The 27,972-nt window shown below is 38.8% G+C and overlaps 1 protein-coding gene across 4 annotated transcripts in view; it reads left to right on the top strand.

Moving 5' to 3' along the window:
* The window catches only part of CEP97 (centrosomal protein 97), a 2,210,548-nt gene that overhangs the window by 484,332 nt on the left and 1,698,244 nt on the right, over window positions 1-27,972 (top strand). For 3 of the 4 annotated variants that reach the window (XM_044070961.1, XM_044070960.1, XM_044070963.1), the window contains exon 4: window positions 13,313-13,414. The exons of the other annotated variant lie outside the window; for it this stretch is intronic. In XM_044070961.1, coding sequence (XP_043926896.1) covers window positions 13,313-13,414 — 102 coding nt within the window. The remainder of the gene's footprint in view (window positions 1-13,312; window positions 13,415-27,972) is intronic. 4 annotated transcript variants of the gene reach the window in all.

Genomic DNA, 27,972 nt, shown 5'->3' with positions numbered 1-27,972 from the left:
TACTATCCTGCCGTAAACCATCTACATGAAAGTTGTACAACGCTAAATAGAGGAGATTCATACACTGGACCCAACAAAATGATATAGATCCCTTTTCTGCTGCTATCCACAGTACTCTAGAGTTTTTAGCACAACTGTTTAAGGAATGTGCAGCTTACTCTACAATAAAAGTGCAGCTAGCTGCAATTTCTAATTTTCACATTGGATTTGATGGTTCCCTACACGTCACATAAGCCATGCAAAGCCTACTTGAGAGGAACTCTTACTCGAGACCCATTATAAAGATCCATCACCACCCTGGGACTTAAGTTTGGTGTTACAAAAAATTACATGGCCTCCTTTTGAACCAGTGGCTACCTGTCAACTCAAATTTATCTCTTGGAAAACAATATTCTTGGTAGCCATCACATCTGCAAGAATAATATCTGAGATTCAGGCTTTATCATCCCAACAGCCATACTTGTTTTTTCTTAGACAGGGTTACTTTACCTACTAACTCATCATTTTTGCCAATGATAGTTTCAAAGAATACGATCAAACAGACTAATAATCTACCAGTTTTCTTCCCAAACTTCACCAATAAAGGTGAATATTTCTTGCATTTGTTAGATGTTCAGAGACTATTATGTTTTTACCTTCAAAGGACATAAACGAAAGTCAGTTATTTGTCTCCTTTTCAGAGGCTAGATTGGGCCTTCCAGTGACCAAGGTTACTCTAGCTAAATGAGTTAGACCGCATATCTTTTATTTACAAAAGGTTTTTAGAGCTGCCAAAACCAGTTAGAGCTTATTCCACTAGTGCCATGGCCACCTCCTCAGTCTTTCAGTCCCAGAGCATCCATGGGTGATATTTACACAGCAGCAATCTGGGCTTACCCCCTCATAACTTTATTACTCATTACAGGCTGGATTTGGTCTCTAGGAGGTAGCACCTCCTTTGGTTCAATGGTTCTGAAGAATATCCTTCCATAAGGCCACCCAGGAAAAAGGTAGCTGTGGACTCTGTCTCATATGTGAGGATAAAATGAAAATTGACAACACCAGATAAAATAGTTATGTACTCAACATAACATTCCATCTGTGTTATCCATTTTCATTTTTTCCTCAGCAACCCATCCACCATCCCCCTGTCCCTTCACTTGTTTTAGATGAGCGAGTTGACCTAAATTTGATAGTTGGCTAATCTCTAGTGCCAGGAATGGTCTTAGCCTTGTCCAAGGTCTTTCTCTAATCTGTTGTTTTTCTATTTTTATCAGCAAATAAGAGGTGATTGGGAGATGGGCATTATGGGTAGAGTAGGAAGCTTGAGATCTTTTTGGTTGCCACGAGCTATTGCAACGGTAGAGTCTGATCTGAGGGATCAGATCCGAACCCATAGATGAGGAAAAAATCAAAATGGACAACACAGATGGAACATTATGGTGAGTATATAACTATTTTTCCCAGTTACCTATTTTTTCTGTATCATACCTCCAGCAGTGTTATTGACCTATGGAAACATTCTTTAAAGTTTGCTTGGAGTATAAAAATACCTATGCAAAGCCTCCAAGCAAACATCCTAAACCTTTTGCACTGTGGTGCTTATGTATGTCCTGCCTTTGCTCTCTTGTAAATTTATTTTTCAGTCTGTCTTCCCATTCTTTTTAACTTCCGCAGATTGATTCATATATTATCTTGCAATATTTCATATGCCCTACTAATTATTTCCATTTTAGCAACTACAACTTTTGTTTTGGATACAACTAAAAATCTACCAAAGCAAGTTTTTTCTGTTAGGATTCCCCCATCACTTTCTCTTATACTCTAACTTCTATCCCTGGTAGGGAAGGGAGTTTTTTTAGTTTGCAATCTGAATGTCTTCTTGGCCTCATCCCATTCTGTTACCTTTTCCTGTCTAGTTACTTGTTCCCAATACCTTCATTTCTTTGGCAGTTTTCTCTAATAAATTCTGTCTTCCTCTTGTCTACTTTTTAGTATCCCTACTTGTATACCGCTCAACTGTACAGCTTTTTACACAATGTCCAAATTTTTGCGTTATAATTTTGATCTGTTTCTCATAAAACTGTTTTTCCGGAAAATTCTCTGGAATTCAATGAGGGTTGAAGTCAGAAAATAATGGCAGACATTTGAGTTTCAGACTTCATACCCCTCAGAAAAATTGATGCCAATGCAAAATCTGTTATTCTATCAACTTTCTGGGTATGTAAAAGCAATATTTGAAAAATCTCTCTTTTTGCTCTTTGCCCCCCCCCCCCATTACTTATGGCTTTGTCCAGATTTCTTGCTCTAAGAGGTTGAGAAATATGCTTACTTGCAGTCATCGCTATTGGCAAAATCTCCTTTCTCTGTTCTCATGTTGGCTTAGTTTTTAGAATACTTTTTGCTTCTTTATGAATATAATATTCTGTATGCTTTTTATTATTCTCCTTAAGAATATGCATTGGAAATCTCACTCTCTCCTTTTTTTCTTGAACTTCCCCTGCTTCATCATCATTCTCGTCTGCATTGAGTTATAACCTTCCCCTTGTGTTATGTATATGAGACTTAACCATGAATCTGAAAAATATCCCTTCAAATCAGGTAATCTAGAACCACCTTGTTCTTTTGGATGGATCACCTTGTCCCACTTAACCCTTTTCCTCTTCCCCTCCTGATCAATTCCTTCAACTCTTTATTAATTGTAGGTTCATAGGTAAGTACTAGGCTAGCTCATAGGTTCATAGTTTAGTAGGTTCATAGGTTAGTACTAGGCTAACTACCCTTGTGGGCTATTTTAAGCCTAGCCAGTTACCCCCTATGAGAATCAAACCCTGCACCTTGTGTTTGTAAGGTAAACACCTTAACCATTATGCTAACCTCCCACTGTCCTTGTGGGCCATTTTAAGCCTAGACAGTTTCCCCTTTCTGTACCCTAATTAACCTATCCCATTTGGTTAGAGATTGGCCTTACCCATCCCATGGTAGGTAATTATGTATTATATATCACCCTTAATGAGAATAACTGAGATCATACTGTAGATAATTTGAGGGAACCTATGCTTGGGATGAAGCATTTAGGAACTGTCTCTGTCAATTAGAAGGGGACAGTACTGGGGCAAAGTTTCCCATCCACAGATCCAAGTTGCACTTGAATATGGACAGAAATGATCTTTGTTTTATGTGGACAGGGAGTCTGTTCCAGAGCAGTTTTATCCTATGTGAGATATACCTGTCCTTCCAAACCATTCTGTTGATGTTGCAGATGATGTTTAGGTCCCTAAACAGAGTATTTCTGCTGCCATTTGACTTGCTGTTGTACAGTAAATCCATCAGTACTGGGTCAGCAGATGCCTTGTGTGCCAGACACAGGTCACCTTTTAACATTCTGTAGGATACAGAGTGTAGTGACAGGGCTTTGAGTCAGTCCTTGTAGGACATGTTGTTTAGGCCTTGGACCATTGTAGTAAGGTGTTTCTGTGGGTGTTCCAGTTGTTGCTTGTGTCTGGACAGATACATGCCAAAGGGGTCATTATATTCGATGATTGGCCTAATGAGGGCTGAGTAAAGGGGGACAATGACATCCCTAAATCTAGACATAATCACTTTGCTTATAAGCCGTGCAGAATAGAAGTAGTTTTGTGCAACAATGGACACATGTTGGCCAAATGTTAGGTGGCAGTCCATGCAAGTTTCCAAATCCCGAATAACTGGGACAACTCGTAGGGGTGTAGTAGTACCCTACAATAATACATGTTTTGGCATTTAGTTTGTTTGTGATTTTTGTCACCAGTTGTTAATTTGGGACAAGCCTTCCTAAATGATGGCTGAGTCACCTGGGCATTCAATGACTGCTCTTAGCTTGCAGTCATCCGCAAACATAGTCAGCCAGAGCCCGTTGGTATTGGCTTTTACTTAAGAAAAGTAGATGCCAAACAGGAAAGGTTCCAGCATTAGAACCCATTGGTGACTGGTCTCTTTGTGGCGATAACTTCCCCCATTTTAATTTTCTGCTTCCTATTTGTGAGCCAGTTGGCAATCTAGCTAGTGATGTAGGGGTTTATTCTCAGTTTATTTAATTCTTCTACACTGACTAGGAAGTTGTGACAAAAGTTTTGGCCAGATCGAGCTATGTGGTGTGTACTGTTTTGCCTTCATCCATTGCTTTGGTTTATATCATGAAATGTTTTTGTACAAATACTAATAAGAACAAAAAACGATTTACTTAGTTTTTTCTCTTTTAGTGTCCTTTTAAACAATAGTGACATAAAATGGGGTCTGTACTTTACACACATTTTAAAAAAGTTAACAAAAGTTCAGTCCTTCTCAGCCACTTTTTCTTGTGAAGCATATTACATAGATCTGATTGATGCTTTATAGCCTCCCATTTATTCACTAATTTCAGTGTTGCTGGTCTTTTTTCCTGTTTGTTTCCATCCCCTAACACCAGAGTCTAGATCAAGTCCAATGCACTTCTGATTCTTATCACCACCTACTTTTTTCTGCCTCAATTTCCTTTCGAACATTGGAAAAGGTTTCACTGGAAAAGTCTATCTATGAGCTTTATTGTCAGAAGAATGAGAAGCAGTGTCTCCCCTTCTGTTTGCTGGCTCATTTTATGTTAGATAACCTTTATTTCCTCCTTAGCCTGTTCTGCATCCAAAAATGTCTTTTATCCTCCAGGAAAAAAAATATTCTGAAGACAGCTAGTTACAGCGGCTTGAATGTCAAGGCTGGCTCTTGACATTCCCTGATTGCTGGGATACATTTGCTTCTCTTCTCAGAAAATTACTGATGTCCTTCAAGGATGCATCTGCAGTCTTTACAAATGGGTTGTTCTGTCGTCAGGCAGCCCTTCGGTCGGCCGGATTCCAAAGTCTGGGTCTGGCTTCGGCTGGTGTCACACTTCACCCGACGTCATTGCTGCAGTTATTCGGGTATAAAGGCATCAGCCGACGCCGTTTTCCTCAGTCTTTCTTGCCGCGTGGCGCCCGAAGCAGAAGCTGTTCGCAAGTGCCGGTCGGTCAGATCCAGAGATTACTACTACCGAATACTACTTCGAAGACTTCTATAAAGCTAAGTACCCCGTTGGGGACTCTTTCTTGCCTCAGCCGATGTCAGAGAAAGTTAATAACTGTTTATCTTGTGGGAAACAAATACCTCATAAGGATTTCCACTCCTATTGCATACATTGTTTAGGCCCAGACCACGGCGTAGCAGCTTGTCTAGCCTGTGCTTCTTTTAACCGGCGGACGCTTAGACGTCGCTCGGACTTTGCTGAACAGATTTTCGGCTCCGATTTTGCCTACATTATGCCGTCGGATCCTCCGACTACGCAAATAACCAAAAAACGCAAAGAAAAGGACCGACACTCGCGGTCTGCGGTTTCGGCCGAAACCGCGGTTAAGCAAACCACGAGTGTCTCGGTTTCGGCCGAAACCGAGCAAGCGGTTCTTTCTTCAGCCGAAAACTTGCCTTCTACCGAGGCCTCTTCTAACCTGGTAGAAACGGCTTCTGAAATCCAACCTTCTGCTGCGATTTCACAGGATTTATCGGACACCATTCCCCTAGATATTTCTACCCCTGCACGTGGAGCTGCTAGGCCTCCTCCAGCTATGTCTATTAAGGCCTTTGCCAGGGCTAAGGCAGCCAAAGCATCAAAACCTGTGCCTGCCAAGCCCCCCTCTCACAGGCCCAGCACCAGCTCCCATATGCTTTCTTTGGCAGAGGATCTCATCTCCTTAATTCGTGGAGCCCAGCCTCATCCAGACAGGGCCTCTCTCCCTCCTCCAGAAAAAAGGCCTAGAGCAGAGCCCCCTGAGCCAGTAGCCACAGATGATTCCTCGGATGGCTCAGATCATACAGATCCTCCTGAGGCTTCTTATTCTCCTTACGAAGACTCTGATGCTGAGGAGTCCATCCCTTCAGCCTCTCCTCCTGAGGAATTTTCCTTTGGGGAAACCTTGCATGCTATGAGGGAACAATTTCAGTGGCAGGGCCAAGATTTCTCAGACTCTAGGAAAAGGCTTAGGACCTTTCTACACTTGCCACAGCATAGGCCTTTAGCTATACCTCCAGTCCTATCTGTTGTTGATGATGCATTTAATGATGTTTGCACTGCTCCTGATACTTTACCTCCGGCCCCTGCTAAGCCCGATAGGTACTACAGGGTCCCGGACACTCATCACCACTTATATAAGGCTCCTTTTGCAGATCCAGAGACTATCTCCCAGGGCCCTAAAGCTGTAGCAGCTACTTCTTCTAAAAAACCCCTCCCCTCTGAAAGGGATTCCAGGTCCTTAGAGAGATGGGGTAAAAAAGTTTACACCTCTGCTACTTTGTCAGCTAGAGCTTTGAACTGCCAATTTCATATGATTCAATATCAAGAGTTTATGCTTGACCAGTTGACTAAAAAGCTGTCCTCAGAAGAATCTATAGATAAAAAGTATGTTCAAGAAATGTTACATAACATACAGCAGGTTAGTAACCATTCTTTAAAATGTGGCTATGATGCACTGGAGGCTTCCTTTAGATCAGCCATGACTGGCACAGTTATCAGGAGGCATGCATGGTTGAAAGAACAGGCATTACCAGACCATGTCATATCTAAGCTTTTGGATGCACCTATGGACAAGGTCAATTTATTTGGTGCCCCCGCACAGCAGGTACTAAAAAGATGGAAGAGAAAGCAAAATCTGTGCAAACAGTGAAAGATTTCTTACAAGTTCAACCTCCAAGGTTTAGCAGGAACTGGCCCTCCAAGAATTGGTCCTTTCCGGACACCTCTAAGGCACAAAGAGGCAGGAACAGGCGCTCTAGAGGCAGAAACCAATCCAGGGGTGCCTACAGGGGTCGCCAGTGGCAGGGCAACAACCAGCGAGGCACGGATACAGCCACCACCACTACAACAACTCAATCACAGTGACTTGGCGGTGGCACTGCCTACCAGGGAACAACTAGAAGCACCCTTAGGCGGAAAGCTAACATTATTTTCAAGAAACTGGCACTGCATTACAACAGAAAAATGGATTTTGCAGACTATAGACAAAGGCTACAGGTTCCATTTCCATACACTTCCAGGAAAGAGAGGAATGCCAAACCTACCACCTTCTCAAAGGGCAGAAGCTCTAAAACAAATATCTCAATTATTAAGAATGAGAGCTGTGGAAAAGGTACCATTTCTGGAGCAAGGAAGGATTTTACTCCAGGCTCTTCCTGGTACCAAGAAAAGAAAACAAATGGAGACCTATTCTAGACCTGTCCGCTTTAAACACTTTCCTCATTGTCCCAAAATTCAAAATGCTGACCCTACAGCAGCTTCTTCCCATGCTGGGCAAGGAGTCTTGGCTGGTAACTCTAGATCTCAAGGAGGCATACCTGCACGTCCCCATAAGACCAATTTGCAGAAGATACCTCAGATTTCTTGCAGGATCAGAGCATTATCAATTCTCAGCATTGCCCTTTGGCTTATCTACTGCGCCCAGAGTGTTCACGAAATGCCTGGCATCAGTAATCGCTCATTGCAGACTTCAGGGAATTCAAATTTATCCCTACCTAGACGACTGCCTGATACAAGCGGACAACAAAAACAAACTCACAGAAGATTTACAGAGAGTCATCTACCTGCTGCAAGCCCTGGGATATACAGTCAATACAAAAAAGTCAAGGCTGATTCCATCCCAAAGAATAACCTTTCTGGGTGCAGAACTGGACACATCAAAACAAATGGCATTTCTAACTGCAGAAAAGAAAGAGCAGCTTCCTCTCTACTTCTTGGCATTGACAAAGCAGAGCCATCTAACTGCAAGAAAAGTGCTACAAGCTCTAGGCTTCATGGCATCCTGCATAATTCTGATACTTCATGCCAGGCTGCATATGAGAAAGCTACAGTGGTACCTAAAGAATTTGTGGTCTCAGCACAAGCACAGCCTAGAAACCAAAATTCCAATAATTCCATGCCTGAAGCAAGAGTTCTTATGGTGGGCTCAGGCCTGTCAATCAAACACAGGACTGCCCTTCTGCAAAAGTCAACCAAAACAAACCATCACGACAGATGCCTCAGACCTCGGTTGGGGGGCACACATGGTGGGCAAGTGCTTTCAAGGCCTATGGACTCAAGACCAGCTGCATCTGCACATAAATCTAAAAGAAATGATGGCAGTAAAATTGGCAATCCAGGCATTCAGACCTTTTCTCCAAGAAGGCCAGTTGATAAGGACAGACAACACCACAGTTATGTGGTACATCAACAAACAGGGAGGCACACACTCATACCCTCTATGCTGGTTGGCACTGGACCTATGGGATGTGGCTCTGAGCTACAACATTCAGTTACAGGCAATTTATGTACCAGGGAAGGAAAACATTCTAGCAGACATATTAAGCAGAACTACAACAGATGCCCACGAATGGATGCTGCATCCGGACATCTTCAAAACCATCACAAGAGAATGGGGATTACCACAAATAGACTTGTTTGCATCCCTTTCAATCACCAGTTGAAGAAATTCTGCACAAGGACTTACCACCCACTTGCTTGGAAGGTGGACTCCCTATCCTTCAGTTGGAAAAGCCTGACAGCATACGCATTCCCACCACTACCTTTGATGCACAAGGTGCTTCTCAAGATCAAAGAGGAACGTCCGAGGATTATTCTGATAGCCCCAGACTGGCCAAGACAACATTGGTATCCACTTCTGAGGAGCATGTCCCGGGGACAAATATGGACACTGCCCCTGATCCCATTACTGCTGACACAGAACAACTACAACATTCTGCATCCAAACTTAAAAACTCTGCAGCTAACTGCCTGGAACATTACATAACAGCAATTAACCCGAATTTATCACAAAGGGTTAAAGACATAATCCTGGAGGCGCGTAGACCTTCAACAAGAAAGAATTATGCAGCAAAATGGAAAAGATATCTCATCTGGAGTACTGCAAAAGGGCAAGATGTGACACTGGTGAACATAGCCAACATCCTGGAGTACTTGGCGGAGCTCTTCCATACAGGCCTGTCCTATTCCTCCATCAAGATACATGCATCAGCTATTTCAGCAGAGTACAGCTTGGATCCTCCTGTCTTCTCGCACCCTCTGCTCAGACAGTTTCTGAGAGGAATCAAAAATGTAAAACCTCCCAGGAAACCTCCATTGCCCGCTTGGGACTTGAACTTTGTGCTAGAAAAATTGACTCTTCCCCCTTTCGAACCAGCAGCAACAGCAGAAATACAATACTTATCCTGGAAGACTGCTTTCCTGCTGGCAGTAACTTCAGCAAGAAGGGTCTCTGAACTACAGGCATTAATGGCAGTACAACCCTTCCTAATCTTCCATCAAGACAGAGTGTCCATGAGAACAAATCCTACATTTATGCCTAAGGTGGTATCCAGAGTATCTTTAAATCAGGCTATCCACCTTCCTACATTCTTCCCCAACCCACAGAACAGGGGAGAAAGGCTCTTACATACCTTGGATGTACACAGACAATTATGCTACTACCTGGACAGGACAAAAAACAATAGAAAAACTGACCAGCTTCTGGTAGCATATGCAGCAGGAAAGGAAGGAAAACCTATTTCTAAACAGACAATCTCCAAATGGATAGGAAATTGTATTAGATTTTGTTACTCCTACCATGGAAAGAAAACTCCAGAGAACATCAGGCATCACTCCACAAGGGCTACAGCCACTACCACAGCTTTCTTACGAGGAGTGGCTACCAAGGACATTATAGAGGCTGCTACTTGGACCTCCGTGCATACATTTGCCAAGCATTATAACTTACCTTTATACTCTAGATCCCGTGCTGGCTTTGCCACTGCTGTTTTGCAAGGGATCCTATCTACACCATAATCTCTTCTCATTTCCTCCTCCCCTAGTTTAGCTATGGTATTCTACCCATTTGTAAAGACTGCAGATGCATCCTTGAAGGACATAGTACAGTTTTGTACCTACCATAAATGTAGATGCCCGAGAGGAATGCATCTGCAGTCAGGATTACCCACCCTCCTTCCCCTCTGAGGTACTCCTAGGGTATTTGCCAATCTACAGCTAGCTTGGGGGGGATCTATTATGGTGTATTTGTTTGTATATATGTACATACATGCTTATTTTATGTGTTTACTCTCTACTATTTGGAAACTTTGGCATTTATCCAAATTTAGCCATCCAAGAGGGCACCTGGCATCTGGGGCAAGAAACACTGAGGAAAATGGCGTCGGCTGATGCCTTTATACCCGAATAACTGCCGCAATGACGTCGGGTGAAGTGCGACACCAGCCGAAGCCAGACCCAGACTTTGGAATCCGGCCGACCGAAGGGCTGCCTGACGACAGGACAACCCATTTGTAAAGACTGCAGATGCATTCCTCTCGGACATCTACATTTATGGTAGGTACAAAACTGTACTTTTTCCACAAACACACTGTTGTTTCCAATTTCTAATAGTTTTCCCTCATGCCACAGTTTTGTTAGGCTCAACTCTTTCCGCTGGTATGATTGATCTTTACCAATATAGATCTTGGCTGGTTTCTCATGGCCAGGTTTGGAGCATGCACTCAATGTGTCCTTTCAATTAACATACCCTGCTGTGGAATACCAGCCCAGTTGCTTATTTGTGTTTTTATAAAATTAATACCATCTTTCCCATCTAGTTTCTCTAGTACAGATTACTGATCTTTTTTTCTTAGCATTTTATTTGATGTTATTTGACTCTCTGGAGCTTTTCTCCCTGACCTCTGCTGAAAATGGGTATTTAACACTCAGACTTTCCCGATAAATAAATGTCAATAAGTAAATAAATAAGTACATACACACATACTTAAATATATACAGCAAAAAATCTCAGGTTTTCTCTGTGCAGTCTGTCTTATAACTCTGCTAGTTTTTGTAACAACTCTTCTTGAGGAGCGTCATATTCAGACAGACTTTTCTTCATTTCAAACTGTGTTTTCTGCAGTTCATCTGAATAGCTAGTTAAAGGTTCTCTGTTTTTCAGCCTTTTGTTATTTGAATTGATATATTCCTTAAATGTTTCATTTATTTTAATTGTCTCTGAATACGATTGATGTATTTTTTCATCTAAATGACTGGAAGCCATCTTTTGTACCAAAGCTAAAGCTTGAACTGCTTTGTGCTGAACAGCTACAGGATTCTTCCCAGCCAATGTTTTTTCTTCACCTTTGCTGGCTGATTTTTTCCAAGTTCTATAAATTTATTCTTTGTTGGCATTCAAGCAGTTTACTTACTAGCCAGTAACTGAATTTTATCCAAACTGATAGTATCACTGGCACTTATTTTTTAGTTTCCGTTTTCACACGCAGAACACTGAAATTAAACTGTTGATCTGTGTGCAACCATCTTGGAAGTCCCTGAGAAAGTAGCAATATTTTATGAATTTTAGTGGATCTCCAATAGATTTGAGAAGGCCATGGTGTTTCATTTTGGCTAGAAGTTTTGTAATAATGGAGATGCTAATTTCCTTCACTTGGAATGAATTGGAAGTAGTTTTGCTGTTTGTTTATGATATTGAGTTAGCTTATCTGTGACTTTTGGAACTGTGTTTTCAGAATTGTTCTGGAATGATTCAGCAGTTCTGTATTGCATGTTTTGGGAGAAGAGGATGGAGAGGAGGATACCCAGCTTTACATTAGGACTGAGAAATTTATTGCTTCTGTTACAGAATGTTTGTGTGGATCAGGATCATAGTATTATGCTATTGAGCAAAATAGCCTCCATGTACTCCTTTAGTGACGTTTTGCACTTACTGAGAAGCTGTCGGTAAAGGCGGACTTTTAAATTTCACTTTTTTGGCATGTGATCACTATGCTTTGCCTCAGTTTTGAGACTTTCTGATGCCCATGATTGTGATGCAGTTTTTAAGTCTAAAACTGTTGCTAGGGGTTACATTGTATAGGTGTCATCTATGCACTTAGTGGCCTGGATTTTTCATGAAGCCCTGCCTTCCCTGTGCATGCACATTCATGTCCAAAGAGTTGACATGTAATGGACCTCTGTAAGTTATGTCTGTACCTCTTCTAGCAGTGTCATAAAGTGGCCCTGCCTCCTTTGCACCCTTTGTTTCATCCTCATCAATCAACCAGTGATTTGACCAGAATGTATGTGTTTAGACAAGTGTCCCCCAGCCAGTCCCTGTTCATGTCTTCCACCCTATACCTGCTCCAAAAACTAACTTGGCTGCTAAAAATTCATGCCCTGATTATGATGCAGGCAGCCTTAGTCCTGTGTGCCAGCAGATCTGATTTAATTCCATGCATTTTTTAAATCATTTATACTGGTAAGGATGACCGTGGTAGCAAGCTAGTCAGAGTGGACCAGGCTTCCTCATCCCCGGCAACAGCATCAGCTTAACTTGTGCAGTCAGCAAGCATTCCCAGGCAAGTGAAAATATGTAATTCCTGTGTTCTGTTTGTATCCCGTGCTTCTCCTGTTGTTCCATGGCTGGTATATCTCAGATGGGAAGTGCCCAGGGAGCGTTTTCAGGTTTCCATAGTGGCAGCTAGGTGGTTTATTTTTTGACTGGGATTTTGTTTGTTTTTGACTGAAATGTTGGATGTATGCTAGGCTATGGCTCACTGAGATGTAGAAGACGTGTAATGGCAATAATTATTGCTGAGATCCTACTGTTGTTCATTGTTAAGGGAGCTTTCGTTATATTAGAGGTTTACATGTTCAGGATTGCTCTGCTGTAACCCTGTTTATGTAGACCAATTCATTATTTTTTTCATATCTAAATACTGGTTGCTGAGAGCTCAGAAATTGCTTAATTCTGCCTTTTTGGTAGACTAAGTAGGAGTCTTAGTATCAGTGCAGTATTATTTTTTTGCTTTGTTTTAAGTGGAAATGATTTGGTTAAACGCTGTGTAAGTTTCAGACTATGTGGGGTGGGCAATTAAAAGGAGCCAGTTCTGTGTAAATCTGTTTTCAAACATGCATAATTTTTTTTGAAGTCCTAAATACATTAATACTTGTAAAGCAAAATAACAGTGATTTGCTTATTTTTGTTTGGAGAATATTAAGCCAATCTCTTGTTACTTTGTCACATAGTACAGTTGTTACATAACTACTTCTGGAGGTCACTTCACATTGAAGGTAAGGAGATATGTCAGTGTAAGTGCTGTCGGTTTTGGCATTTATGTAACTGTGTTTTTCCCTACCGTGCATCTGTTAGCAGAGGTAAACTGTTTAGGTTTGCTTTCTAGAGCAGAGGCTGGCATTTATAAAGTTTAAGGTAAGCACTTGGCATTGTAGGTTCTGTAGGAAATATGTATTTGTAACTAAAAACTAAAATGTGTATTTTCTATCCATTTATAGTCAACAGATCATTTGAATAACGCTTCACATCTGCAGCATCTTGATTTATCAGAGAATAATATCTCACAAATTGGAGACCTCTCAAAACTCACTTCTTTGCAGGTAGCCATTTTCTTTTTAGCTTTCATGCAGTTTTCTTATACTTTATTAAGCACTCAGGCAGAGTCTTTTTTGTTATTATGGCTGAATATGTATAATATTTGATGTGGATTTTCAGTACATATGAATGGTATCTGAGCTTTATGCATTCGGTATGCTTCTGAAAGCAAATGATCTGACTTTTTTCCTAAATTTTGAATAACTGCAACATCTGTTTTCCTTGCTGACTGTTTTGTTGACAGCATATTTTGCTTGAACATTATGCAGTTTAACTTAATTAAGCCATAAAAAGCTTGTATTTAGTTGCAGATGAATATGAGAATATTAGTTTTGGGAGTTCTTAAAACAACAGTTCAATTACATTAACATGCTTCTTGATTCTGGATCATATATTAGACTGAAGAGATGAATACAGCATTCCATTATTCAAAATATGCCATGTCCTTAATGTAGTGTAGTATTGGGAGGTATTAAAAAATGACATCACTGGCCATGATACTTGATTCTGCATTATATTTGAGAGGGAATGTACTCGGCATTCCACTATCCTTAAAATGCCATGCTCTTAAGTTTTGTTGTGGAAATTAATTGCAGTGATACTTGAAAGTCTGTTTCGATTTTTCCTTGTCATCTTGCCACCATTGTAAATATACATAGTCCAGCTTCTGTGGTTTAATAGTGATACAGTAAACTTACTTATGTGACTCACTTACTCCAGTCAAGAGTAGTGGCTGCATTTTAAACTTATTGTTGCTTATGTCTGATTCCATACCTGGTCTGTCAATGTAATAAAATGACATCTTGTCTGTGTTTTTAGTTTGCTGATTGTAATTTATTATTTTTTTATATTTGTTTATAATATGTTGACTCTGCACCTAGTCATTCAGAATGCATAGGCTAAGGATTTTAAATCTGTTGACTTTTGTACATATTGTAATCTAATAACATTTATATGGCTGTGGCAGCACAGTAGGCTTAACTCCATCATTTCAACAAGCAAATCACTGTAAAAGGAGCAACTGAGCAGACTTCTTTCTTCTGCTTCTTCTTTTGGGGTTTCCCGGTTAGGGGTCACCACAGCAGATAACCTGCCCGCTCATGATTGGCAGTAGAGTTTTACGGTGTCGAGTTGCCAGCACGGCACCCAACCTTCCATAGAAGAGACACACACACACACACACACACACACACACACACACACACACACACACACACACATATGCAGTCACGCCTAAGGCCAATTTAATGTCTCCACTCCATGTCTTTGGGATGTGGGAGGAAACCGGAGCATCCAGAGGAAACCCACGTGACCAGAGGGAGGACATGCAGACTCCGCATAGAAGGCAACCCCAGCTGAGGATTGAACCGGCGAACCTTTTGCTGTGAGGCGGCAACGCTAACCACTACACCACCGTGGCCGCGCGAGCAGACTTCTTTCTCTTTTCTTTAATAGATGCAGTGATTTTGTCTTATAAGTTAAAAAAAAAAAAGACTTCATCAGAACAATCCTTGCATTTAACAAAACACTTTGCTCATCTCGTGATATGTGTCATCATCCCAGCATCCGTCATAAATATGCAAAATCAATTTCAAAGCACTTGTTATGCTTATACTGTTGTTTAACCTGTTTTTTAAAACAATTGCTAGGACAGTTCTGTGTGTAACAGTAAAGCATTTGTATCTCTACTTCTAATATCTTGTACTATCCTATCTGCTAAAAAAGAAACTCCTTTAAGGAAGAACATTGATTGCTGTATTTATGTAAATTGTTATTCAGATATTTAATCCTAACAGCTTATAAATGTTTCTAGATCCTCTGACTCAACTTTTATTTTTTTCATTATAAACAGATTTGTAACTAGATCAGACAGCTGTATAAAATCACAGCAGCATTCTTATAGGACCAGTGATCTGTAATGGCTAATGTTCTGTTTAAGGGTCGTAAAGCTATGTGTGGATCTTAGTAAGCAAAACAATAACTGAATGTCCTACACTTAAACATTCCCCAGACTTGACTGAATACCACTATTCTATCAGATGTTTCAAGCACATTTTAATGGGATAATCTGTTTTATTAACAAATTTTGAAAAACTGCCAACATACTTAGAATGAGCTTCATTATCAAGAACGTGTTTCCAGTTATTATTAATTATTGATCTTTTTGGTGGCATTCAAACGGATTTTTAAGCACATGCCTGACAAAAACTTTTGCAGTTGGTGTAAATTGAATTTTAAAATTCAAAAATTTTAGATCAATTGGTTTATAGAAGGAACATGTATCCTCTGTAATCTGTTCTTTCTACATCTTAAATTATAAATTCCTAATAAGCTCTAACATTCAACATGTTCAGTCTGTCCTCTTGTTCAAGTATACAATAGTCCTAAACTAACCTAGGTAACCTTTTATGAGCTGATTCTTTACAACATTCCTTTTGAAGATAAAATATGAAAACTGTTAAAATCCAAACCACCACAATTTGTATTCAGTAAGATAGTACAAAGAACTAGCAAGTAGCACTTTAATCCAAAACAAAGTTTACTGAGCACTTTTCTCTCAAAACTATACAATGTCTTCTTTTAAAATGTAAATAATTAACTGGATTTTCTTTTATTTTAAACATCTTTATTAAAGTATTGCTTAAGACATAGGCACACTTACATTACTAGAAAAGAAACCAAACCGTATTAACTTTTTTCATTTGCGTGCATTATATAGATGTGTTATCTTTCTTTATAACTACTCTCATGTAGCCCAGCATTGCATGAATTCCTGCCTTCCCTTAAACCTCACTCCTCCTCTTGAACATTATTCAGGTATTGTTCCCACAAATTCCACTTATGTCTATGTAATTTACATACTTAGGAGTAATATATATATATATGTGTGTCATTCCATTGTTTCCTTGTAAATTGCTTTTCTAATCTCTCTTCCCAATCTTTTCTAACTTTACGGAAGCAGGTCTTTAACTTGAGCATCTTCTTTTCTTTTGACTTTATTATTTTTGGCACCTGTGGGAAGCAGTCATATTAGTTGTCTCGTAAAATTTGCAGCTTATTGAAAGCATCAGGGTCATGGTCTTTTTAACTGATGCTGTTGTGAAAGATCTTTAGCTTTTCTAGAGTCTGAAATACTAAACTTTAAAGTACTGCAATCATCACTGTGACATCTAGCTTTTTACTTTGCTAGTTGATGTTTTTTATTGCACTGTTTTTTTTTTTTTAAATAATTGATCTCTGGGGTTATCTTTCCAATTCGTTCTTTGCTAATAGAAAGTTTTAATCTATGTAGCTGGTACAGTGATTACACTGAATGTTTTTAAGAAGTCTTTCTATTCTTCTCTGTGGTATTATTGATAGCAAAACAGTGGGAACTTAAAGTTCTTGACAAGTGCTTCTACTTTTAGAAGATTTTTTTTTTAAGAAAAGCTTGAAGTTTCAGGCAAAAGCATGTCACAACTAGCCAGAATTTGATTGTGGGAGCAGCTGTTGCTGTCAGTCTTTCGAATTCTGGCGCAGAATCACTTTTGTGTATAAAAATGGGTGTGGAACTTATGCTTAAGAGCAACTGCCAGTTTAAATGTTTCATTGAATATGTTTAGGTCAGAGTTGAGCAAACTACAGTATTGTTTATAACAAAAAAAGAGAGATTATTAGGATTTTTCCAGCAACTAAAAACGGGAGAAGGTCACTTACTGAGATGAAGAATTTGTCTGCAGCTGAGGAGGAAGCTAGTTTATGACATTCCCTCTTTTTTTAATGTTTTGCTCATGTCTGTGGTCACCATAAAGCGAAACCCTACACCTTCTCAGCTGGTCTCAGTTGGCTCATTTATTAGAATCCTCTATCTCATTCATTCCCACTAGAGCACTAGAGGTATGATGGTTGAGCAGTGGAGGTAGTACTTTAAAAAAAAAAAAAAAACTAACATCTTTATTAAACCATCATGACATAGGCAGTCATAATCATAGAGTTCTATAAATCAAAACAAACCACACCCACACAATCCTAGTTGTAAGCATTTTACATCACAAACCGCACTGTCAGTTGCAAACATTATACATCACTTATAATCTACCCAATCATTTTGTCAAGCATTACATAGCTTATTTAAGTCCTGCCTTCTTTGAAACCTTATTCCTCCCCTGTATGTATTGTTTCCACAATTCCCATTTTTTTCTTATGTAGTTGCTCCTATCCTTTTCTAAAGATCTCATTTCCAGCTGTTTTGTCTCTGTTACTAAATTCAGTACTAGTATAGTTGGTTTAGATTTTGATTTCCATTTTCTAGTAATTGCTTTTTTTGGCAGCCACCATAATTAGATATAGCAAGGCCTTACTTACCATGTCTAGGCAATTCTGCTTCTGTATCATAGCTCAGAAAAATCAGCTCCCTCATCAATACCAATCTGCCTACGCAGCATCTGCAACAGTGTATCCTGCAGGGAATCCTTAAAGTCCACCAACTCGCTGTACTTCCAGAAAATATGTTTCCAATCGCCTCTTTATTCCCTGCCACACCTCTAGCATTTGCTGTCTACTTGAGGAAAAATTTTATGGAGTCTACTAGGGGTATAAAAATATCTATGTAAACGTTTCCAAGTAAAAATCCTAAATCTTCGAGATTTTGTTGCATATTTGGTAGACATAGATATATCCTTTCATTGTTTCTTTGTGAATTGCTTATCCCATCTCTATTCCTTATCCTTTCTAACCTCCTCTGATGGATTCTTATAGTAATAGTGCAATATTTTATATACTCTAATTATTCCTTTTTTAATGGCAGCATCTGTTGTAGATTCTACTAAAAATTCTACTGGTGCTGGTCTTTCATTTAGGACCCACTTATTTCTTTCTCTTTGCCAATACTCTGATATCAATCCTTGATAGTGAAGGCAATTTCTAACCTGCAGTCCAAATAAATTATTGGCTTCTTCCCATTCTATCCTCTTTCTCTCTCTAGTTATTTGCTCCCAATACCTTGGTTCCTTTGCCAGTTTTCCCAAATAAATTCCAGCTCCCTCTTGCCTGTTGTCTATATCCCTAATTGCAGTCATTCCTGTCAGCAGAATCTCCTTTTTACATTTAGTTGTTGCCTTAGTTCTTAGGATACTTTCTACTTCTTTATAGATGTAATATTCTGTATGATTATTGTTATTCTTTTTAAAGCCATATATATATATATATATATATATATATATATATATATATATATATATATATGATCTTTAACTGTCTAGCTTTGAAATACCCCTTCAAATCAGGTAATCCCAATCTGCCCTGTTCTACTGGAAGAATCAGCATATCCCACTTGACTCGTGCCGTCCTCCCCTCCCAGATAAAGTTTCTCAGCTCTTTATTAATTGCTGTGCACAACTTCTCCTCTGGTTGATAAAAAATATGCCTGACTTCTGTACAAGACTAATGGGACTTAAAAATTTTAACTGCTTATATCTTACTATCCATATCCATATAACAAAGCTACCATTTTCTCAGTTTTTATATTCTCTTTTGTTTAGTCTTTTCCCACATATCCTTAGCTGCTACACCAGAATAATTTTTAATCCATACCCCTAAATACTTCATCTTATATTGATATTTCTGAACCAATTCCTATGTGGGTACATAATTCACCGCTATTGCCTTTGTTTTATCTTTATTAATTTTGTATCTCAAAAAGATTAAAAACTGTCTCAAAATATTCCACAATACTGTTTTTCTGGTTTTGTCAGGTATAAAATAATAACATCTGCAAGTAGAGCCAGCTTTTCTTGACTACCACACCAATTATATCTGTGGATTTCTGAGTCCGTTATTTTCTTTGCCAGTGGTTCTAAATATAATGCAAATAAAGGGGAAAAAGGAAACTCCTGTCTGGTTCCTCTGTTCATGTAGAAATTATAAGAGATGACCCCACTCACTTTAATTTTTGCCTCCTATCCCTCATATATCGTCCTAATCAGCCTTATAATTTTTCCAGAAAATGCAAATGCTTCCATTGCCCTGCTCATAAAGTCCCAGATTACTCTGTCAAATGCTTTCTGTGCATCAAGCCCCACTAACAACAATGGTATTTTCTTACATTCTGCTTCCCCCTGGATCATCAGTGTTCTGTTAATGTTATCAGATGTTTGCATCCCCTCCACAAAACTGCATTGATCCATATCTGTTAATTTTGACATTGCTTTTGTCATTCTTTCAGCCATTATAGACATGAACACGTTATAATCATGGTTTAGTATTGAAATGGACCTGTATGAAGCTGGATCTGATGGATCTTTACCCTCATTAGGTATTACAGCCACCCCAGCTTTCTTCCAGGATGTTGGTACTTCTCTACTCCAAATGCTGTTAAACAAAACCTTATAGATCTTTATCAGTCTTTTTTCCTCCTGGCTTTCAAACTTCCACAGGAATACCATCTATACCTGAGGACATTCCTGTAGATTGGTTATGAATCACAATTTTTATCTCATCTCCTCGTATCCTAACCATTAGTAATTGAGCCTCATCTACCTTTAACCTTGGCATATTTAATTCTTCCAGAAACATGTCCATTTATATATTTTCTTGATTTCCATATTTCTCCACTTTATACGGACTTTCACTGAATTTCCATAATATTTTTAATACCTCTACAGGATGTCTTGTTACCTTCCTTGTTATAAAGTCTCCCTAAGATTGGTGACAGCCCTTTGTATTTTCTGTTACCTGAGTCATTGTGCTAAAAGTTTTTGTGCTCTAGTATTATCAAAAAACAGTTGATTAACAGCAATCTTTCTAAACTCCTGTATATTATCGAGGTAATCCCTTATTTTCTGCTTAATATTCTGCAGTTGATCCTTCTCTTGTTTTGTGAGATTCCCCCTATTCTGCAATACTTTAACATTTGTCAGTCCTTCTAAACAGTTGTCACTTCTTAACCATAGCTCTCTTTCTTTTATTTCCACCCTATTTTTAAACTCCACCTTGATTTTTGTCTCACTCACTAGCTATGTTTTCAAAGTCATTTCTATCCTCACAAATGGCTCCTCTCTTGAATAATCTCCACTACCCATTCCTTAAATTCCCTTCTTTTCAACAGTGTCTCATTTTTATTTCATTATCCTGTGGTTTTATTGTAGTTATTATTGGCGCATGATCTGAAATAGTTATTGGGTGAGTTTCAAGGCCTTTAATTAAATGCACATGTTCTTGTGAAATGTAAATTCTGTCTAGCCTAGCCCAGTTTTTATGTCTTGGGGAATATGTAAATTCACTCCGAACTCCTGCTACTGAATTTGCATCTTCCAAATATTTTCATAAATTTCTTCAAAGATCTACCCTCCTTTGTTATATTGTCCCTTTTGGGCCCCACAGACACATCTTCACTACTGCAAATCAAATTCCAGTCCTCACATGTAAATAATATTCCTTGCCAAAAACTGATTATTTCTCACAGAACTTTTTTAAGCTCCATTACAGCAGTTTTAGGTGGAATGTAAATACATGCCAGTGTAATCCTCCTACATTGCCAGTAGCCCATTAGCACTAAAAAAATTGCCATTGTTATCTTTTTATCATCTTCTGTCATTATTGGAGCTCCTCTTGGAATTAATAAATACTTCTTTTTTTTTCTTTTGTCCCAGATATTCTCCTAAATAACTATCCTGAAAAGCTTTCTTTATCAAATTAACATGTTCAGTTCTTTCCAATCGTGTCTCCTGTAACATAGCTATTTGCACTCTACATTTTTAATATAGTTCACTATTCTTTCTTTTTTGTATTTATCTTTGAGACCATTGACATTTAAAGACATTACATAAAGTATCATCGTATTAAAAAGTTATTATTCCCTCCTTTTATGGATAACACTTTTTTTTGTTAAATGTCTAGTTGCAGGTTTTGTGCTACATGCATACACTGTTTGGCAGGTTGAACTTTATATAGTAGTTTCATGTCATCCATTTGAGCCTATGTCACATCTTACAAAACTTTTTGTTTTATTGAAAGCCCTCATAAAAATACTCCCAAAACCTATTAATTTAATACTAACACACACATCTTTGCAGATCTTCAGTTATTGAAGTTTTACCCTCCGAATAGGAACAAATGTCCCAAACTGACAACCACACTCATAGACTTGAGTTAACTTAAAAGAAAGGTTATACATGCTAAGATGCATGGTATAGCTTGTGCTTCTACTAAGTGCTAACTGATTTTGTCTAATCTTTATAGCTCTCTCAACTGGAAAAATCCCTGAAAGCTTTCAGAGCACATAATTTCCTAACATTTTCTCTTTTCTTTTTCCTCCCAGCAAATCAGTCTCCACCATGCTGTAACCAATTTCTCTTCATCAGATTGTCTCCATTGAGACATAAGAACCAGGCATCCAATTTCTCATTATCAGATTGTCTCCATGGAGACATGAGAATCAGACAGTCAGTTTGTCTTTATCAGGTTGTTTGAATGGAGACATGAGGGCCAGATGCAGAATTGCTGCTAATCATACCTTCATTTGGTAGAAAAAAGCCTCATAATATTCGGTATTCTTTTTTTTCCATTTACTTGCATTCTCTTAAAACTTGTTGCTGAATCAATCTAAGGTCCTTAATCCAGTTATTCCTCCATGCAAGAATGAGAAAAAGCAAAGAACATTTTCTTTTGTTATGTTGTTTTAACCAGTTTTTTTTTACATTCCAATGCCTACATTCTTAAAACTGAACAAGAAGAATGAGAGAAGGGAGAAAGAAGGGGGGGGGGGGAGGAGAACAGCAGCACTTATTTACAATCTCCATTACACTTAAAAACAACTGAGAAAACATTACCTTATAGCATGCAAAGAAAACCATATACCACAAAAATAGTACTATTAAGAAAAATGTTTTCTTTACTTATAGTTAACTTTCTTCCCTCTCATCTCCTCACCAAAGCATTTTTCCAAACATTAATGACATGAAGTAGGGCATATAATTTAGAGTCTCCCACAAGTCCAAAAAATTCTGCAAAAGTCCAATATTTCCAGATTTTCTTGCTCTGTCATATTTCACAAATATAATTATTGCATTGTAATCCTACATTAATTTACGGGTTTTATTGCTGTTAATTTCCATCTCACAAATCCCATCTCTGCTTCATTTCCAACATACTCTCGATTCTAGTCAACTCTCATGCTCCCTTCCTTCTCTGCAACATTTTCCATTGAAAGAGTGGAAAAGGTTTCACAGGTACAGTCTCTCTGTGGTCTTTATTGCCAAGAACAAGAAGCAGAATCTCCTGTTTCACAGCTCACTTGTTGTTGGACTAACTTTTGTACTTCCTCCTTAGCATGTACTTAATCAAAAAAATAATTTTTCCCCTCCAAGGAAGAATACCATGAAGACAGCTGGGCACAGCAGTTTGAATCTCACACCTGCATTTCGATTTTTCCTGAATAGTGGAATGAATTAATTCCTGTTCTGCCTGGTGTACAATGAGTAATCATTCTCTACAAATACTCTGCTGTCTTGTAGTTTTAGTATTTTGTCCTTCTGCCACAGTTTTATCAGAATCAACACCTTCTGCTGGTAGGATTGCATCTTTCATATTGTAGGTCTAGGTTGCTTTCTCATAGCCAGGTTTGGAACATGCACACACACACACACGCACACACACACACACACACACACACACACACACACACACACACACACACACACACACACACACACACACACACACACACACACACACACACACACACACACACACACACAATGTGTCCTTTCAACTAACAACTCTTGTTGTGGAATATCAGTCCAGTTGCTTATTTGTGCTTTCATAAAATTAATGTAGTGTGTTCCTTCCAGCTTCTCTGGTATAGTTTAAAAATCTCAGGTTTTCCCTACCTGCTCTGCCCTCTAATTCTGTTATTTTTTTAAACATCTCTTCCTGAGCAGTCTCATGTTCAGCCAGCCTTTTCTTCATTTCAGTCTGTTTTTTGCAGCTTTATCGCCTCATCTGAATATCTGTTTAAAGCTTCTTCCATTTTTTCCAGCCTTTTGTTGTTTGTGTTGATATACTTCATTAGTGTTTTATTTATTTTAACCAGGTCTGCGTGCATTTGCCTTTTATCTTCCTATAGGTTGCTGTACGTCATGTCTGGAGGTTGCATTGCTTTTGCTGAACAGCTGCAGAACTTTCCCCAGTCAGTGTTTCTTCTACACTTTTTAGCTGATTTTTCCAGGTGCTCTGTATTTCTTATTTTCTGGCATCCAGGCAGTACACTTACTAGCCAGTTATTGAAATTTACACATGAACACAAAAGTCTACCAGCCTTCTCTGTTGTGTTTCTGTTTCCACACTGGGAGAGCTAGAGTCAAGCTGTTATTCAATGAACAGTCATCTTGGTAGTCCTGGAGGTAGTGCTTTCATCTGTTCTTGATGATTGAGGAGGTTATTCTTTATGCCTAACTCCACATGGCGTTTGCATAATAGCATGTTATGAAGTTTGGCCTGCAGTAGGCCTTAACAAGATCACTCACTTCTACAAGCCAGGTAAAGCCTCAGAAGGCCCTGACTCATTTGAAGTAGGTATTTCTTTGAGTTCTCCGGTCTCTAGTAGGGATTCTATGTTCACCTTGAGCACATGCATCACACCCCCCCCCCCCCCCCCACGAGTGAAGCTAGAAAACATTGCCTTATCAGCCTTTCACTTCTTACCCTTGACAGCTTCTCCAGCTCTTGGGCTGCTAATCTGAAATCAGATCATTTAGGTCATAGATAGGTCTTTATCCATCAACAATAATGGAGCTAATATGGAAGTCTTCTTTTATTGTTTCATTTCGCAAAGAATGACTTGTACAGAAATGGGCAAATATAAACCCATTGCAATTCTTCCACACCCTTCCTAGGATCTGCGAAAATGTAGACATCAGCTCATACAGCATATTAGCCATTGTAGTTTGCTATTTGGAGCACAGCATGGTTTATAACCAAGCCACAGTGTTGAAACTCTCTCCTTCACAAACCACATCACACTACAGGTCAGTGTAAAGTACTACGTTGAAGCCATGTTCTTTGACTTTCCAAAAGATTTTGACATGGTTAGTCATAATATGTGTACGTCTTGGTTATCCAAACTATCCTTCTCTACCTCTACCATGTGTTCTCATTACCCAGGCATTTAGATGATTAAACCAGATATCCTGATCCCAAATGATATACCCTGGAGTTCTTCAGTGCTCAGTTTCTGGATCACATTTTTTTTTTGCTATTTGTACATTACATACAGAAAATTCTCTGTTCACTACTGTCATTTAGTAGAGGTGATAACACACTGCATTATACCTCAGAAAAAATCTCACATATCACACAAGCTTTAAGAAAAATGTCAGCTCCAGACAGAGTTGGATGGAAAAATTCAGACTTAAACTAAACTCCGGAAAAAAACAAACAAACAAAAAAAAAAACTCATCCTTTTTTCTCCGAGCATAACCACCAGTCAACTCAATGCAGCTATAGAAAATGAGTAAGGACCAAATATCACTAAAACGTCTTATACTTGAAAGCTGTTGGGAGTCACATTTGACCCTATACTTAAGTTTGACCATTTTATGCCAAAGGTGGTTTTGCATTGTATTCGTAAGGGTGACCGCTTGTAAAATTGGTGACTTACTGACTCCACAAGCTAGACTTGGCACTGATTTTTCTTCTTTGTAGTCTTTTCCACTGTTCATCTTTGTGCACAAACTTGTTATCACTAACTGAGAAAATCAAACCTGTCACTGTGTCACCCACTTTTATATAAATGTAAATGTGCCTATGTCACAAGTGATAATTCAATAAAGATGTTTAAAAAAAAAAAAAAAACACTACTGCTTGCTTCTCAGGTGTAATAACTTTGAAAACAACCTAACATGTATGGACCGTAAAATAGCCTACTCTTGCTGTACCATTTTATCCAGCTGAGCCTTAACTTTATCCTGCATAGCTAGTGGAAATCTACTTGCTGGTCTAACTACTGGAATGACCCCTGGGTCTAACTTCATGGAATACAGAACTGGAAGTTTGCCCAACTTGTCAGCATACTCTGAGAAAATGGTTTCAGAAAAATTGGAACTAGGATATGCACTTATGTGATAACTTATTTTGTAAACGAAAGCAGATTCATTCTCAAACTGTTTTTGAGCCCCAGTAAAGACTGAACTTGTCTTCAAAATACATAGAATAACAAGCTGTAACAATTTTTGGCCTAATAACACAAAAGCATCACTGAGCCTTCGGTTTGAATTTCTTCACCTCCATAAGCAACAAGCCACTATTGGCCACATTGAGTTTCTCATTATTTCTCACTTTAGCAAATGTTTCTGCTGATATAACATTACACTTTGAAACCAGTGTCTACTTTAAGCTCTGTGGATTTACCATTGATCTGGACTGTACAAAACACTTCATTCTTTACCAGTAAATTCACTGCATCAACTCACTCACCAATTACTGATACACAATCTACATAGAAAGCAGAATTGCAGTCTACTTGATCAACTTGCTTTTTTGTGTGACCTTTCTTTACATCTGTGAGAGGTTTACTTGATTTGCAAAACATTTGAAAATTGTTCAATTTTTTACACTGGTGACATTGCTGACCAGATGCTAAGCATTCCTGTCTTTTAGATTCACGATCGGCACCACAATTGCGACAGTTAACAATAAAGCTGGACTTGGGTTGTGGTGATTCATGCTTGTACTGAATTAAGCATGCTCCTTTAACTGAACTAGCCTTAGAACCTGCTGGAAAACTACGTGATTTTCTTGGTGAACCAGCAAGGACCATGGCTTCCATGTGCTTAGGCCTACTTTTGTTTGCCACGTGTTGCATGCGGTCTACATTTGCTCTGGAGCCTGCTGAAACCATACTGTTGTCACTTGCAAGCATGCTTGTGTGTTTTTCTGTCACTTCATGGATTTGACAAATTTCAATGGCTTTACTCAACATTAAATCACTGTCATGAAGCAAAAGCTTTCTCACAGCAGCACTATTAATACCACACATGTGCCTGTCCTTTAACAACTCCTCTTTTAAGTCACTAAACCGACACATTTTGGCTCTGTTTCTGAGGTCAGTTATATAAGCTGCAAAAGTTTCCCCTGGTTTCTGATCTCTTGTGTAAAACAAATACCTCTCTAACGTAATATTTGTCTGGGGGTTGCACATTTCTCAGAACTTGTACTTCAAACACTCTGGGGCCTACCTTGAGTCAGCCTATACAACAATATGATGATTTTCACCTTCTCACTCATATACTGCAGGTGCAATCACAAATGCACGCTCTCTTTCTATGGCCTCTGACCCAGCTGGTTTAGGAAAATGAATGCCCTGGTTCTTGCATCTTTATCTGAATAAACTGCTTGTATAAATATATCATAGTCTTACTCAAATATTCTCCAGTTTTCTGCAATATTCTGATCAAATACAAGTGGTAAGGGCTTTCGAAATCTGTCTGCCATATTAACACATACCAATGAAGGGTTTTGCAAATAAGCACAAACACACACACACACACACACACACACACACACACACACACACACACACATGCCAGAAATATTTGCCAATACTTGTAAATTTGCCTAACTGCACAATAAGCCTCTGTATAACTGACCTTTGCGAAGTAAGTTTCTTGGGCACTGTAATACTCTTGAAATTACTGTATTGCAAGAAATTGCCTCTTATCAGTGTAAGAAGCATATCAAATAACTGTGTGATGCGAATGAACTGGGAAGGAGAAGCTCAGAGTCAATAACATTTTGAAGTAATTGCATTTTCTGAATAAACTGTACACAGCAGACTGAAATTTTCCCAAAATGGCGGTACCGTGCTAGGCAATTATTTACAGTGCAAGAAACGCTCTGTAATGGCGACACTTTGTGAATAGACACACCCAGCACAAGAAACTATTCGAAATAGCTATACTTTAAGTGCACTTCATGAAATAGTTGCACTTTGCACACAAATACTCTTTAGTATACATGCACATTAATAAGCACACACTGTGAGCACTTTTACACACTTTGAGATACTTTTAATAACTCTAGTTATGCCCTTAATATAGTATGAAGTCGTAGTTGTGCCAAAACACAGCACTTTGCCAAAAGACATGCAGTTGCCTTGCTTTATTTACAGTCAATGTGCCCTTTTTGTATTCATTTTCCTCGTTTAATCTCTTTTCATGCCCATTGTACTGTTCTTGTGCTCGTTTTACTCTAAACATGCCCATTTTGCCTTAAACGCACTCATTTTGCTTTAAACACACTCATTTTGCTTTTCTGATAATTGTTTTATCAAATATCTTAGTTTTAAACATTCCCTTAGTTAATAAACCTTTTGTGCCTCCTGCTTGTTTAATAGTGCGGTTTGTGCCCTTGTAGTGATCCGTTTTATCTTTTTTATGAAGTAAGCAGTATGTGCGAATTCTCATTACCCTTTATTTTTTCTGGCTCTTTTTCGTGCTCTTTTCTTTTAGTTTACCTTTGCTATTATCTCTGCACCTCATGGCTCTGAATATCATTCTATGGAATCCTACTTCTGACACCGTGTTGCTCT

The sequence above is a fragment of the Protopterus annectens genome, chromosome 5.part0, assembly GCF_019279795.1.
Source record: "Protopterus annectens isolate FY-2018-M chromosome 5.part0, PAN1.0, whole genome shotgun sequence".
Taxonomy (NCBI): domain Eukaryota; kingdom Metazoa; phylum Chordata; order Ceratodontiformes; family Protopteridae; genus Protopterus; species Protopterus annectens.
The sequence above is the reverse complement of the archived record's forward strand: the minus strand, read 5'-3'. Positions and strand labels throughout refer to the sequence as shown.